Genomic DNA, 13,979 nt, shown 5'->3' on the forward strand with positions numbered 1-13,979 from the left:
TCAAGCCCAAGGGTTCGAGGCTTCTGTGATCTATGATGCCAGGGCACTCTACCCAGGGTGACAGAGTGAGACTCTCAAAAAAAAAAAAAAAAAAAAGCGTCCTTTATCCTCCAGCACCTAAGACAGAATGAATAAACCAAACCGTGCATTCCAGCCTAATTCCCATTCTCAGTAATTACCACATAGTGTGATCTTGCTAATGAGATATCCAGGCTACTATACTGAAGTCTCAGGAACAGCACTTCAGAATCAAGACCTAGAGGCTTCTCAGGTTAGTTCTAAGGTGACCACACAGCTGCCTTTTTATAGACCACTAAGCCCCACTGTTGCTTCTAGAATCTCTGCCATCAACTAATTTCCAAGACAACAAAGCAGCCTTTGATAAAGTTTATGAACAGAATACACCCAACTATTTCATTTTTCTACCTACATCTCAACTCTGTAACACTTAATAGCAGTGTTTTGGGGGGTTGTTTGTTTTGGTTTTCCTTAGAGACAGAGTCTCACTTTATCACCCATGTTAGAGTGCTGTGGCATCACAGCTCACAGCAGCCGCCAACTCCTGGGCTTAGGGGATTCTCTTGCCTCAACCTCCTGAGTAGCTGGGACTACAGGTGCCTGCCAGAATACCCAGATATTTTTGTTGTTGCAGTTTGGCGGGGCCAGGTTCGAACCTGCCACCCTCAGTATATGGGGCTGGTACCCTACCCACTGAGTCACAGGCACCAACCAGTGTTTTTAAACAAACACAATGTCTAATGGCATGTGTTACATATAGCCTTGGATTTTAATCTCAGCTCTGTTTCCTACTGTTAATCTGGGCCACAATTTCACTTCTCCAAACCTTCCTTTTCTGCTGTCTAAAGCGGATACCACTGCCTGATTTTGGTAGGATGCAGCTGGAATCAAACAAGATGACTGTAACACAGTATCCTATGACACGTGGAGGGGTAGTCTACCTGTCTCTCATGCCACTGAGTCTTGCACAGAGCTCAGTTAGGGAAACTCCATGGCTACCCTTTCACTTAGCAGTTGAGACTTGGCTGGAGAGGCCTGGATTCCTGTAGGCACACCCTTCTCTGGAGGGTGATACTTGATACTTACCAACATCTGGTTTTATAATGGTATCTCAGGGTTGAGTTAGGAGGCAGCATAAGAAAACCGCAAGGTGCTCAATGAGTCCATACCTGATTGATGGCCGGGAGGTGGGAACATAACAGATAAATCCAGGGCTGGAACCCAAAAGTCCTTATCTTCAATAGCTTCCAGGCTCCCACAACTAGTTCATCTCCATTGTCCTCTCAAAAAACCTTCCAGGTCTGACCCCCACAGGTGTTTTACCCACACATCTCCTCCCCACAGTTCTTCTCAGGTAACAGTGAGTGCTCACAACTTAATACCCCACCAGACCTCTACTGCTCATCTGGCAAGCACGTGCCCAAGGCAGACTGGGCTCTTAGAAGTTGTACCTCTCCACCATGATACGGGCTGAAGAACTGCATCTCCTTCTTTTAGCATTAAGGAAGGTGAGCAAGTCAGGGCAAGCAAATGTCAATGTGACGAAACTCTACCACCTGCTCAGATAGCCATGCTGTGTTTTATGGATAGATCTGTGGGTTCAAGAAGGATAAAATCAAGAGCTAGAGAAGCCAAAAGAAGGGAGGAGAAAAACAAAGAAGCCAAAAACACTTCTGAAAGGAGATTTTCCCCAATGTGAAATGCATAGATAATTTAATTTACTTGATTTTCCCCTCTCAGGGTCTGACTTCAGAAAATCAAATTACAAAGTCATCATCACATCCTAGATTTATTACAACTGACCTGCAGGCAAAAGGATAGAAGAACTATTACATAAACACTTCGATTCCATGTATATATCTTAAATAGAGGAGGAATTCAAACAAGAATACAAGATAAAATATTCCAAAGCTCCAAGAAGCAGTTATGTTACTGAGCTCCATTTTTACAGACAAATAAGGCAATATCCCTGCACATAGCTTTTTGATAATTTTTATACATTTTTCTATGGTACAAGAGAAAAATAACCAGAGCTCACAATGTACAGTTCTTACACTATTTTCACAGTTTGTGAACACTATACACCCTTTTGTTTTAATAAAGATACATTGTAATAAACTCCTTGCCCTTAAGTTTATACTTTATAATAATCTATGATTAATACACTAAAATTGCCTTTTTATGTGGTCATCCACACAATAGAACGGTCAGATTAGCTCCTGGACAGTCAGAATTGCTTTTATCTCCATTTGCATAATGGCAAAGTGACCCTATGCTGAGCCAGCCGGGAAGTTGACAGCAGAGAAACAGATTCCTTTTGAGTCCCCGGGAGCAATGGAAGATGATGGCTTGGTGTGGTCGAAGGAAGACATGTAACAATGCCTCCTTCCAGAACACTGGGGAGTCTAAGATCTGGGATGCCATGGGGAGAAGACAGGGAAGTTAGGCAAGTGGACCAAAATCATTTCTGAATTCTGCAGTTCACAGGGATGTGACGTTAACAGCACCATTCTCCCTTTATCAGCTGTGACTGTCACTCTGAGAGGAGATGCAGCCACATCTGCCATAATTTGGTTCTATAATGGCAGCACATGCATCTCAGACCACGGCTGTTTTATACTCCAGGGTGCTTGAACCACTCACAGTGCTGCTTAACTGTCATACAAATGCAAAGCTTAAAGCTCAGTGCCAGGGCGGCTGGAGCAAAACCTAATGAGAGCCTGGCTCATGGGACTGAAGCAACACAGCAAGATAACAGACTTAAATGGCCTCTTACAACTGTGTTCTGGGGTTTTGTTTTGCTTTTCTTTTTCTCCCTTCCCGGTAGAATCCCAATCCCAAGAAATGGTGGTGAACTACTGGAGATTCTAGCAGGTGATGGATGACCATATCTAAGAGACTGCCATTTCAGACCCTCATCCAGTCAAATGAGTCTCTAGAGAAGATACCTCGGCATCACCTACCACACCAGCCCTCTATTCTCAGCCTTTTAAATATTAGAGCACATGAGAGTTTGGGGCTAAAAATCCTTGGTAAGGAACATCCCTGGTAATTATCAAGACTTTTGATGTAGAAATTAAAGGCAAAATATTGGATTAAGCAAGTCACATAGCAACAACAGACCGTAGGGAAAGGGGAAGAAATTCAGAAACTGAAGACCTGGACCAGTGCTGGCAAGAAGCAAATAACTGAGATTTGGTCTTGTGCTGCCTGCATGAAATCTGCATCTGATCAATCAAGGCACGTTGCTACTAGCTACTTCTCCCTGTTTGTGAGTTACGATGGCTAAAATATCAGGCTTGGGGCCAAGGGGAAATATATAGCTGCTACAAGCTGTTCCAGATAAGATATTAGAATTGAAAACATCTGTAAACTTTGCCCTCTGTACTTTTCTTCTTTCAGTCCTGGTGGTTTGTGGCAGGTGGAACACACCAAGTTGGCAGCACACTAAATTCTGAGAATGAAAATTCTTAGGATCAGCACCTTCTTTGACAAGTGGCAGACTCCTGAGTCTTCCCAATGAAGAGTAGAAGGACTGGTAAAGGAGAAAAGAACACATTCTGTCCTGTCTCAATATTTTAATGTTCACCTCTTTGAATGCAACATGGTTTTTTTGGTAAAGATAAAACTCATTCTAATTTAACATGATATTTCAAACAGGAAATTTGGCTGAGCACATCGATCCCCAAACATCGACTGTGACTGTAAAGCAACAGAATATCAAATCAGTAAATCTATTGCACTTGGTGAAGAAAGTAAATTCCTCCTTTGTCTCCCAGCTCCAGAAGGCAATGTGTCTCGCTGGCTGTGCAAGCTGCTCTCATTCACGCCCGAGTCTCTACATTCAGACATAGTACATCCATCACCATATCCTTCCAGGATTTGGAAGTCTGACAAAACACCCTTCCAGTAGCTGTGTCTCCAGGTTTCGAGTCTAGAAATGAATTTAAGATGTGATCTAATCACAGTCAACAACTTGATCGTACTGACTTCCACGTTTCATGAATATGTTCATCATAAAAGAGCAGGATGAAGTCTCTCTGACCAGCACTAACACTGTGTGATCGATCAGGTATTACAGGGATGCACGTTCTAGGTGACAGAGTATACAGACATGATGGAAACGAACACCAATCTTATTGCACATGGTGTCTGGGCGAGCAATAAAAACACTGTGATACAAGATGAAAATTCTTTACGTCTTGCTTCCTCTCAGCCCTTTTTTCTAGAGTCTGATGTAGCAGCCATATCAATCGACATACATAGGAGAGCTGGGAGTAGCTGGCATTTGATCCAGGATTTTACAAACATAGCATGCGACCTCAACGGTACGTTCCTCATACATCAAAATAAAGGGATGTTTCTGCAAGAAAATTGAAAAAAGAAAAACATCAGAGCCCAAACTAAAATTTCCCCAAAATCTATAGAGCAGGTTTCTAGCCACATATGGCTGTAAAATATCACACCACCAGAAGTTCAAAGAGGCAAGTGCAGCCTTTATTTCATGCAAATGTGTTAGTGGGTGTGGGTGTGCCTAGACATGGCACATGGTGTTGTGACTTGGAGGTGCCACCTAGGCAGTGAAGTCTGGAAACTTATCTATATATCAGGGAGTACTTGTTGAGGAAGAGAGCAGAGTTGATCCTCAGCAAAAAAATATAGCTGCAGCCTCTACCACACCATCTGAGAGCCAAGAAGAGCTTCATGAATACTAATCACTGTTCCTCCTGGGACACAAGCATAAATCCCAGTCCATCTCCCCATAGGTAGCAGAAGGATCCAACGAAAAAGGCTTTTGTTTTCAATCCTTCTGGCCTCTACCCCACAGGCCTAACAGAAATTTGCTCCTGCCCTCTACGGAGCCTGTGGCCCAGTATCTGCTTCGCTAGCCCACCTTTTCATATTCCATCCCTATCAATATTTTTCTTTCACAGCTTCTCTAAACGTGTTGACTAGATATTTTTACAGTCATGGCTGGAGTTGACGTTCAGTATGACCTAATATCCTTGGAGACTTAGTAGGCTAAATGTGATAAGCAAATGGGTTTTTTCTTAAAATGCTCCCACATTATTAGATCATAGTACTCTCTTCACTGCCCAGCCCAATGCCATGCCCAGTAGACTGCTTAAAACATCTGATTCTGGGGGATGAGTAACAACGTTCAGAGAAATGTAAATTGGCCATATGATATAAATTTGCATGTGAGCTTTTAATAAAGGCAGAATAAGGACAAATTTTTCTTTTTTTTTCCCCCTCACCCAGTGGCATGTTATACACTCTACACCCTCACAATGTGCACATTAGGTAAGATCTAGGACAAACTTTTCACTAACTTTTTCTTGTGGATACATTAGATAGATGGGGACTATACCATGGAAAATGGCTCCATAAAGTGAAAGCTGGAATTCTTTGGGGCTAATTTTTATGACATGTTAAGATCAAAATTGTTCCCCATGGGCTTTTAGCTAGTAAATTAGTAGGAAAATAACTACAAATTTTCTCTTTCCAAATATCTTAGTTAAAAAACACTTTTTAAAAAAGTTCAGTAAGGTCAAGTTATTTCTTTGTAACAGAGGCCCACTGCTTATTTAGTGACCATGCAGGCAAAGAAGATTCAGGGATGATGGATCTAAAATTCCCAAAGCCCCATACTCACCAGAAGTTCTTTATACTTTGGCCTTTTGGATTCATCCTTCGTAAGGCTAAAATAACATAAAAATAACATTATTAAAATGAAGACACATTTACTCAAATATTTTTCACAAATGAAACACTACAAAAAATCATATAGTTTTTTCCTTCAGATCTAAAGTAAACAAAGCAGACAACCTACTATGTACAATTCAGACACACTATAATCTGAGGATTTATCCTTAGTATAGTCAACGTGGGATAGTGAAAAACTAGAAAAAAGTGAATTGCTGAGAATTGACTAAATTATGATAGCTGCCTAGTAGAATCCTACAGATAAAAAACTGAACATACAAGTATAAAATTTGTACATGTATGTTATTCTAAATATGTATGCATAAATAAATATGTATTTACAGAGACCACCCAAGAGAAATTAGCAATCCAGTAATCCTGAGAGGTAAACTATATGTGAATTTTACCAATTTATCCTGAAGTATTAAAAACTTTTGTACTCTGGGGCGGCGCCTGTGGCTCAAGGAGTAGGGCACCGGTCCCATATGCCAGAGGTGGCGGGTTCAAACCTAGCCCTGGCCAAAATCCAAAAAAAAAAAAAGAAAATCACAAAAAAAACTTTTGTACTCTGTATTTCAACACTGTGTTCTTTGGTCTAAAAGTTTAAAACAATACAACTTCACTGAAGACTACATCGGTATATATAAAAAACTTCTGCCTTGCTGATATTTTCCCCTTGAATTTTACCTTGCCTAATTAAACCTGCCAAAGTATTTTCATTGTTTGCATTTACCTCATATATCTTGGCCCATATCATAATCACCACTCTCCTCCCCTCCAACCTCAGTTAAATCCTTTTTCACTATCGAAAGTTAGTGAGTGTTGACAATGGAGTGCACCTGTGTTTCCCACACACCACACCTTCCATAGTGGATGCTGCAATGTGCTGAATAGCTTCCCTCGTTAGCAACAAAGGACTTCTTTGTCTACTATGGACACTGCCAGCAGACAATCCTCCATCATCGGCTTCTTTGAGCTTACTACAGCTGAAGAGAGCCACGGTAGCCTTCCTGGGAAGGCCTGTCTCCAATGACTAATCCACCAAAAGCTATAAACTCCAAGTCCCTCATTTCAAGTCAGGTCAACCCTACTGGGCCATCCCAGCTTTACAGATTCGCACAGAGTCAGTGTAGGCCTCCACTGGAACTGCAGGGCAGCTCAACCTCTCCTCCTGTCCTCTCCTGATATTTCTCTTTACTACTTGCTGATCCCCAAATCACTACTTTATCAACTTACTGCATACTCATTTCTGTCTCAAAAGAAAAGCTTGACTTCCAAGAATCCAACCTATAACACTCTTCTGGATTAATTTTTTTTTGGCCAAGTGACCCTTGACCAACACAGGTTTGAACTGTGTGGGTCTACCTATATACAGATTTTCCTCTGCTTCTGTCACTCCTGAGACACCAAAAGTTAGTAGTTAAGTATTGGGGGAGTTAAAAGTTAGACAAGTACTGTCAACTGGGAAAGGGTCAGCATCCCTAACCCTTACATTGTTCAAGGTCAACTGGATATATCCTATCAGAAGTCTATGAGTAGTTAATTCTCAGTCTTTCCTTTCCTCCAAGTATCTATATGTCTCCCTTATTTTGAATGATATTTGAGGGACAGAGGATAAAACTTTAAGACTAGGTTGACAATTATTATTCCTTATCACTCTGAAGCTTTGACTATATGTTTTCCTATAATTATTTTTGTTAATAACATGTTTGCTAGTCTAATTATCAACCCTAAGACAGTCTGTTTTCTATTCCTGATGACTTTTTTACTTTATCACTATGTAATTTTCCTTCAGTGCCTATAGGTATAAATTTGCCTTTGTTTATATTCCATGATACAGACTTTATTTTCAATCCGAAAACCTATTCTAGATCAATTTTCAAATGTGTACCACTATTATCTCCTTAAATACTGCTTCTCCACTTTCAGAGCTGTTTTCTGTATTGTCATGACAAGCATCATAGAACCGCCCACTCTATATTCTCCCTGAGTGTTTTAAATATATTTTAATCTATGTCATGCTGGGAAAATTCCTCAGCTCCATTTTCTATTACCCTAGTTCTGTTTTCAACTGTTTCCAGTCTAGAGTGTATCAAGTCTGGGGTGTCTTTCCTATCAACAGCTATGTTTTTTCATTTCTAAGACTTCTAATTAAAGTTTTCATTTCCAGCTATTTCATCCATTTTGTTTCTTCTTCAGTTTTAATGGAACTAATACCTTTATTCATATTTCCTTCAACATCCTAAATATATTTTATAATGAGTTTAAGACTATTTCATAAAGTTATCTCAACTTAAAAGTAAATTCATGTTCTATTTTGTTAAATGCTTATCTTAACACTAGACTTCATGTATTTTGGAATTCTGATGTTCAGACTCATTTTAAAAGAATGTGCTTGCCCTCCATAAAAATGAATATACATTCATCTGTTCAACAAACACCTGAGTATCTGCTAAGTATTATGGACTGCACCAGGAGCAGCTGCGTCGTTTAAAGTACCATCAGTAAAGAATGAGGTCCTACCACGAACCTTTCAAGTTCCAGTCCTATGATGATATTCTGACTGTGACTATAAAAATAGTACCTATTCTTGCCATTCTGTCCATCTCACAGCTTGCTTAAAACTGTGGCCTAGGGAGTAACTAACATCACTGTTTTTTCATTCCCCAGCTCCTAAGATTTCTAAGCAGTGAGTCCCACTCCTGTTCATCCTCTGTCTATAAAGAGCACTTATAGACTCAGTGCCTATAGCTCAGTGCTAGGGCACCAGCCATGTACACCGGAGCTGGCGGGTTCAAACCTAGCCTGGGCCCACCAAACAACGACAACTGCAACCAAAACTGTGGCAGCTGCCTATAGTCCCAGCTGCTTGGGAGGCAGTGGCAAGAGAATGGCTTAAGGACAAGAGTTGGAGGTTGCTATGAGCTGTGACACCACAGCACTCTACCCAGGGAGACGCTTGAGACTCTGTCTCAAAAAAAAAACACTTATAGAACTGTGATCCTACAGGAAGTAATGCCCCAACTGCTAAGGACTCCTTTCACACCTGGAGCACAGCAAGCTTAGGGCATCAGAGCCACACAGCGTTTTTTAATATTTCTATTGTATTTTTCACCCATACAGATGTTTATTTTTTGTAAAACTGCCATGTCTTTTTGGATTTCTGTTTTCTACTTCATCTATGGAGCAGAAAATTATGATGCTATTTGGGTATAAATCATAAACTAGTGACACTGACTATCTTCCATTTCTGAAGTACCACTGACATTAGCAATCTGTTATCAACTAGTTAGATTATCCAATAAGCTAGTTATTAGTCAATTTAATTCCAATTAAATATTTATTTCATCATACTAGCTACATTTCGAATGCTGGTGGTCTAGTGCACTGAACAGAGATTACAGAATGTTTCCATCACATCAAAAAGGTCTATTGGCAGAGCACCAGGTCGACTTCCCAGTTTACTAATTTCTCTCCAGTTGTATCCAATCTGTTGTACACAGACACTAAGTATTTTAATTAAGGCTTTTTATTCTAAAACTTCTATTTGGTTCTATATAAATTTCTGTTTCCTGCTTACATATCCAAGATACTTAATTTTTCTTTTAATTTACGTATTTTTTTGTTTCTGATTATTCTAATATTTGAATTCTTTGCAGGTCTATTCCTACTGATTATCAGTTGCTTCTACTAATCCTCATTCCATTTACGAGAAATGAAAATTTTCTTGAAAACTGATGAAACTTTTTTAAAAATTATTCATATTCCACTCAATTCTATCTTTAAGAATTCCTCAGTCCTAGGCTAAAGATTTGTTTTACTTCCAGCCATCAAGTAGGGAGAAGAAGGGGGAATGCCTTTACAACTAGAGACTTAAAATGACTTTTTCTTAAAATTAAATCTCTGCTTTAGGTATTTTGTGCCACACACCTCTTACAAGCTCAGGTAGCAAAGCCACATTAAGGTAAGTGTATCATTTTAAATTTCTGTGACGCTCCTTTCCTTCCCATACTTTCTCTCAGTTTATGGACTCCTTAAAATTAGTACATTTTAAAAAAACACTTTAAAATGCCTATCTTGTACTTTAGTAGCTTCGGTGCAAACAGTGTCAAAGGTATCTAATCCACCAAAATAACGTGAAAGGGCCGCGTTCATCTCCCACAGCTCCTGCTCCGCCCCTCACACTCCGCTCTATGTATTTCTCTACATTAGCGTGTACATTTGTGGGCATGTGCTTTGAGTGAAGGCATGTCAATTTTATCTTTTCTTATAATATATCTATATGTGGCTTCCTCCAACTCTTTTAGTTAATTTGGTCTGGTATTTTAATCTACGAACTCAATTTTTTCTTTAAAGTTTTTTTTTTTTTAATTGTTGGGGATTCATGGAGGGAAGTTGTTTTTTTTTTTTTTTAATTGTTGGGGATTCATGGAGGGTACAAGAAAGCAGGTTACACGGTTAAAATCCCTCTTCCAATTGTGTCTTGCCCCCCAAAAGGTGTGGCACACATCAAGACCCCACCCCCCTCCCTCCTTCCCTCTCTCTGCTCTTCCTTTCCTCCACCCCTTCCTCCTTCTTTCTCTCTTTCCTCTCCCTTCCCCCACCCGACCATGTCCTTAATTGTCATTAATTGTCCTCATATCAAAATTGAGTACATAGGATTCATGCTTCTCCATTCTCGTGAAGCTTTACTAAGAATAATGTCTTCCACTTCCATTCAGGTTAATACAAAGGCTGTAAAGTCTCCATATTTTTAATGGCTGAATAGTATTCCATGGTATACATATACCACAACTTGTTAGTCCATTCCTGGGTTGGTGGGCATTTAGGCTGTTACCACATTTTGGCAATTATAAACTGAGCTGCGATAAACAGTCTAGTGCAAGTGTCTTTATGATAGAGGATTTTTTTCTTTCTGGGTAGATACCCAGTAGTGGGATTGCAGAATCCAATGGGAGGTCTAGTTTGAGTTGAGGGTTGTCCATACTTCCTTCCAAAAAGGTTGTTATTAGTTTGCAGTCCCACCAGCAGTGTAAAAGTGTTCCCTTCTCTCCACATCACACCAGCATCTGGAGTTTTGAGATTTTGTGATGTGGGCCATTCTCACTGGGGTTAGATTGTATCTCAGAGTGATTCTGATTTGCATTTCTCTAATAAATAGGGATGATGAGCATTTTTTCATGTTAGCCATTTGTCTGTTTTCTTTAGAGAAGGTTCTATTCATGTCTCTTGCCCATTGATATATGGGATTGTTGGCTTTATTCATGTGGATTGAGTTCTCTATAGATCCTAGTTATCAAGCTTTTGTCTGATTGAAAATATGTAAATATCCTTTCCCATTGTGTAGGTTGTCTCTTTGCTTTGGTTGTTGTCTCCTTAGTTGTACAGAAGCATTTCAGTTTAATGAAGTCCCATTTGTTTATTATTGCTGTTGTTGCAATTGCCATGGGAGTCTTCACGAAGTCTTTCCCCAGGACAATTATCTTCCAGTGTTTTTCCTATGCTTTGAGGATTTTTATTGTTTCATGCCTTAAATTTAAGTCCTTTATCCATCTTGAATCAATTTTTGTGAGTGGAGAAAAGGTGTGGGTCCAGTTTCAGTCTTTTACATGTGGATATCCAGTTCCCCAGCACCATTAATTGAATAGGGAGTCTTTCCCCCAAGATATGTTCTTGTTTGGTTTATCAAAGATTAGGTGGCTGTAAGATGTTAGTTTCATTTCCTGGTTTCTATTTGATTCCAAATGTCTATGTGTCTATTATTTGTGCCAGTACCATTCTGTCTTGACCACTGTGACTTTGTAGTACAGCCTAAAATCTGGTATGCTGATGCCCCCAGCTTTATTTTTATTACTAAGAACTGCCTTAGCTATACGAGGTATTTTCTGGTTTCATATAAAACGCAGAATCATTTTTTTCCAAATCTTGAAAGTACGATGTTGGTATTTTAATAGGAATGGCATTGAATAGGTTGATTGCTTTGGGAAGCATAGACATTTTAACAAGGTTGATTCTTCCCAGCCATGAGCATGGTGTGTTCTTCCATTTGTTAATATCCTCTACTATTTCCTTTCTTAGGATTTCATAATTATCTTTATAGAGGTCCTTCACCTCCTTTGTTAGGTATATTCCTAGGTATTTCATTTTCATTGAAACTATGGTGAAGGGAGTTGTGTCCTTAATTAGCCTCTCATCTTGACTGTTATTGACACATACAAAGGCAACTGACTTGTGGACAGTGATTTTACATCTTGAGACATTACTGTATTTTTTAATGACTTCCAGGAGTCTTGTGGTTGAGTCTTTGGGGTTCTCTTAAGTATAAGATCATGTCATCAGCAAAGAGGGAGAGTTTGACCTCCTCTGCTCCCATTTGGATTCCCTTTATTTCCTTGTCTTGCCTAATTATATTGGCTAAAACGTCCAGCACTGTGTTGAATAGTTACGGTGACAGAGGACAACCTTGTCTAGTTCCAGTTCTAAGAGGAAAAGCTTTCAGTTTTACTCCATTCAGTAAAATATTAGCTGTGGGTTTGTCATAGATAGCTTCGATCAGTTTCAGAAATGTGCCACTTATGGCTATACTCTTCAGTGTTTTAATTAGAAAAGGATGCTGGATTTTATCGAATGCTTTTTCTGCATCTACTGAGAGGATCATATGGTCTTTATTTTTTGCTTCTGTTAATATGGTGGATAATGTTTATGGACCTGCATATGTTAAACCAACCTTGCATTCCTGGGATGAAACCTACTTGATCATGATGTATGACTTTTTTGATGTTGACTAGGATTTTGTTGAGAATTTTTGCATTTATATTCATTAGTGAAATTGGTCTGAAATTCTTTTTAGTTGGGTCTTTCCTAGTTTTGGTATCAGAGTGATGTTTGTTTCATAAAACGTGTTGGGAAAGATTATTTTTTGGCATAATTTCTGCAGTACAGAAATAAGCTCTTCCTTGAAGGTTTGATAGAATTCTGGTGTGAAGCCATCTGGACCAGGGCATTTTTTGGTTGGAAGATTTTTTATTGTTTCTTTAATCTCAGTGCTTGAAATTGGTCTGTTCAGGAGCTCTATTTCTTCCTGGCTAAGTCTAGGGAGAGGGTGTGATTCCAAATATTGATCCATTTCCTTCACATTGTCAAATTTCTGGGCATAGAGTTTCTGGTAGTATTCAGAGATGATCTCTTGTATATCTGTAGCATCAGTTGTTATTTCCCCTTTATCATTTCTCATTGAGGTTACTAGAGATTTTACTTTTCTATTTCTCATTAGTCTGGCCAAAGGTTTATCTATTTTATTTATTTTTTCAAAAAACCAACTCATTGTTTCATTAATTTTCTGAATGATCCTTTTGTTTTCAATTTCATTGATTTCTGATTTGATTTTGGATATTTCTTTTCTTCTACTGGGTTTAGGCTTAGATTTTTCTTCTTTTTCCAATTCCATGAGATCGCTTGTGAGTTTGTTGATGTGCTCTCTGTTTTTCAAATGTAGGCATCTGAAGTGATAAATTTTCCTCTCAAAACTGCTTTTGCTCTATGACACAGGTTGTGGTAGGTTGTGTCTTCATTGTTGTTATATGCAAGGAAGTTAATGATTTCCAGTTTTATTTCTTCCTGCACCCAATTGTCATTCTACAGAAGGTTGTTTAATTTCCATGCCTTTGGGTGGGGGGGGGGGGGGTTGAACGTTTTTGTTGGAGTTGAGTTCCATCTTTAGTGCCTTGTGGTCTGAGAAGATAGAAGGTAAAATTTTAATTCTTTTGATTCTGTTGAGGTTTGTTTTGTGGCCTAGGATATGATCAATTTTGGAGAATGTTCTATGGGGCGATGAGACGAATATATAATCTTTATCTTTGCGATGGAGTGTTCTGTACGGGTCTATCAAGCACAGTTATTCTAGGATCTCATTTAAGTCCCTTGTATCTTTAATTTATGTTTAGAGGATCTGTCCAGCTCTGAGAGAGGGGTATTAAAGTCCCCTGTTATCATGGTGTTATACAATATCATATTGCTCAGACTGAGTAAGGTCTGTTTCAAGAATCTGGGAGCATTTAAATTGGGTGCATAAACATTTAGAATTAAAATGTCTTCTTGTATTTTGTCCTTTAGCAATATAAAGTGAACATCTAATTTTCCTTTCATTTCCTCTTGCTCTTTAAGTTGCCGTGCCTCTGGAGTAGGGTTTCAATGAGTCCCTTTGGTACAGGACCAGAAGGATGAGAAAAGGTTGAAGAGCAAGAAGGGAAAAAAGA

The 13,979-nt window shown here is 39.1% G+C and overlaps 1 protein-coding gene across 2 annotated transcripts in view; it reads right to left on the reverse strand.

Annotated features, from left to right (window-relative positions):
• Positions 1–1,788: 1,788 nt before the first annotated feature.
• The window catches only part of MAP2K4 (mitogen-activated protein kinase kinase 4), a 146,504-nt gene continuing 134,313 nt past the window's right edge, over positions 1,789–13,979 (reverse strand). For both annotated transcript variants that reach the window (XM_053568311.1, XM_053568312.1), the window contains 2 exons: positions 5,675–5,720; positions 1,789–4,381 (listed from right to left, as the gene is read on the reverse strand). In XM_053568311.1, coding sequence (XP_053424286.1) covers positions 4,268–4,381; positions 5,675–5,720 — 160 coding nt within the window. In that variant the 3' untranslated portion in view covers positions 1,789–4,267. The remainder of the gene's footprint in view (positions 4,382–5,674; positions 5,721–13,979) is intronic.

The sequence above is a fragment of the Nycticebus coucang genome, chromosome 18 (assembly GCF_027406575.1).
Source record: "Nycticebus coucang isolate mNycCou1 chromosome 18, mNycCou1.pri, whole genome shotgun sequence".
Classification (NCBI taxonomy): Eukaryota; Metazoa; Chordata; class Mammalia; order Primates; family Lorisidae; genus Nycticebus; species Nycticebus coucang.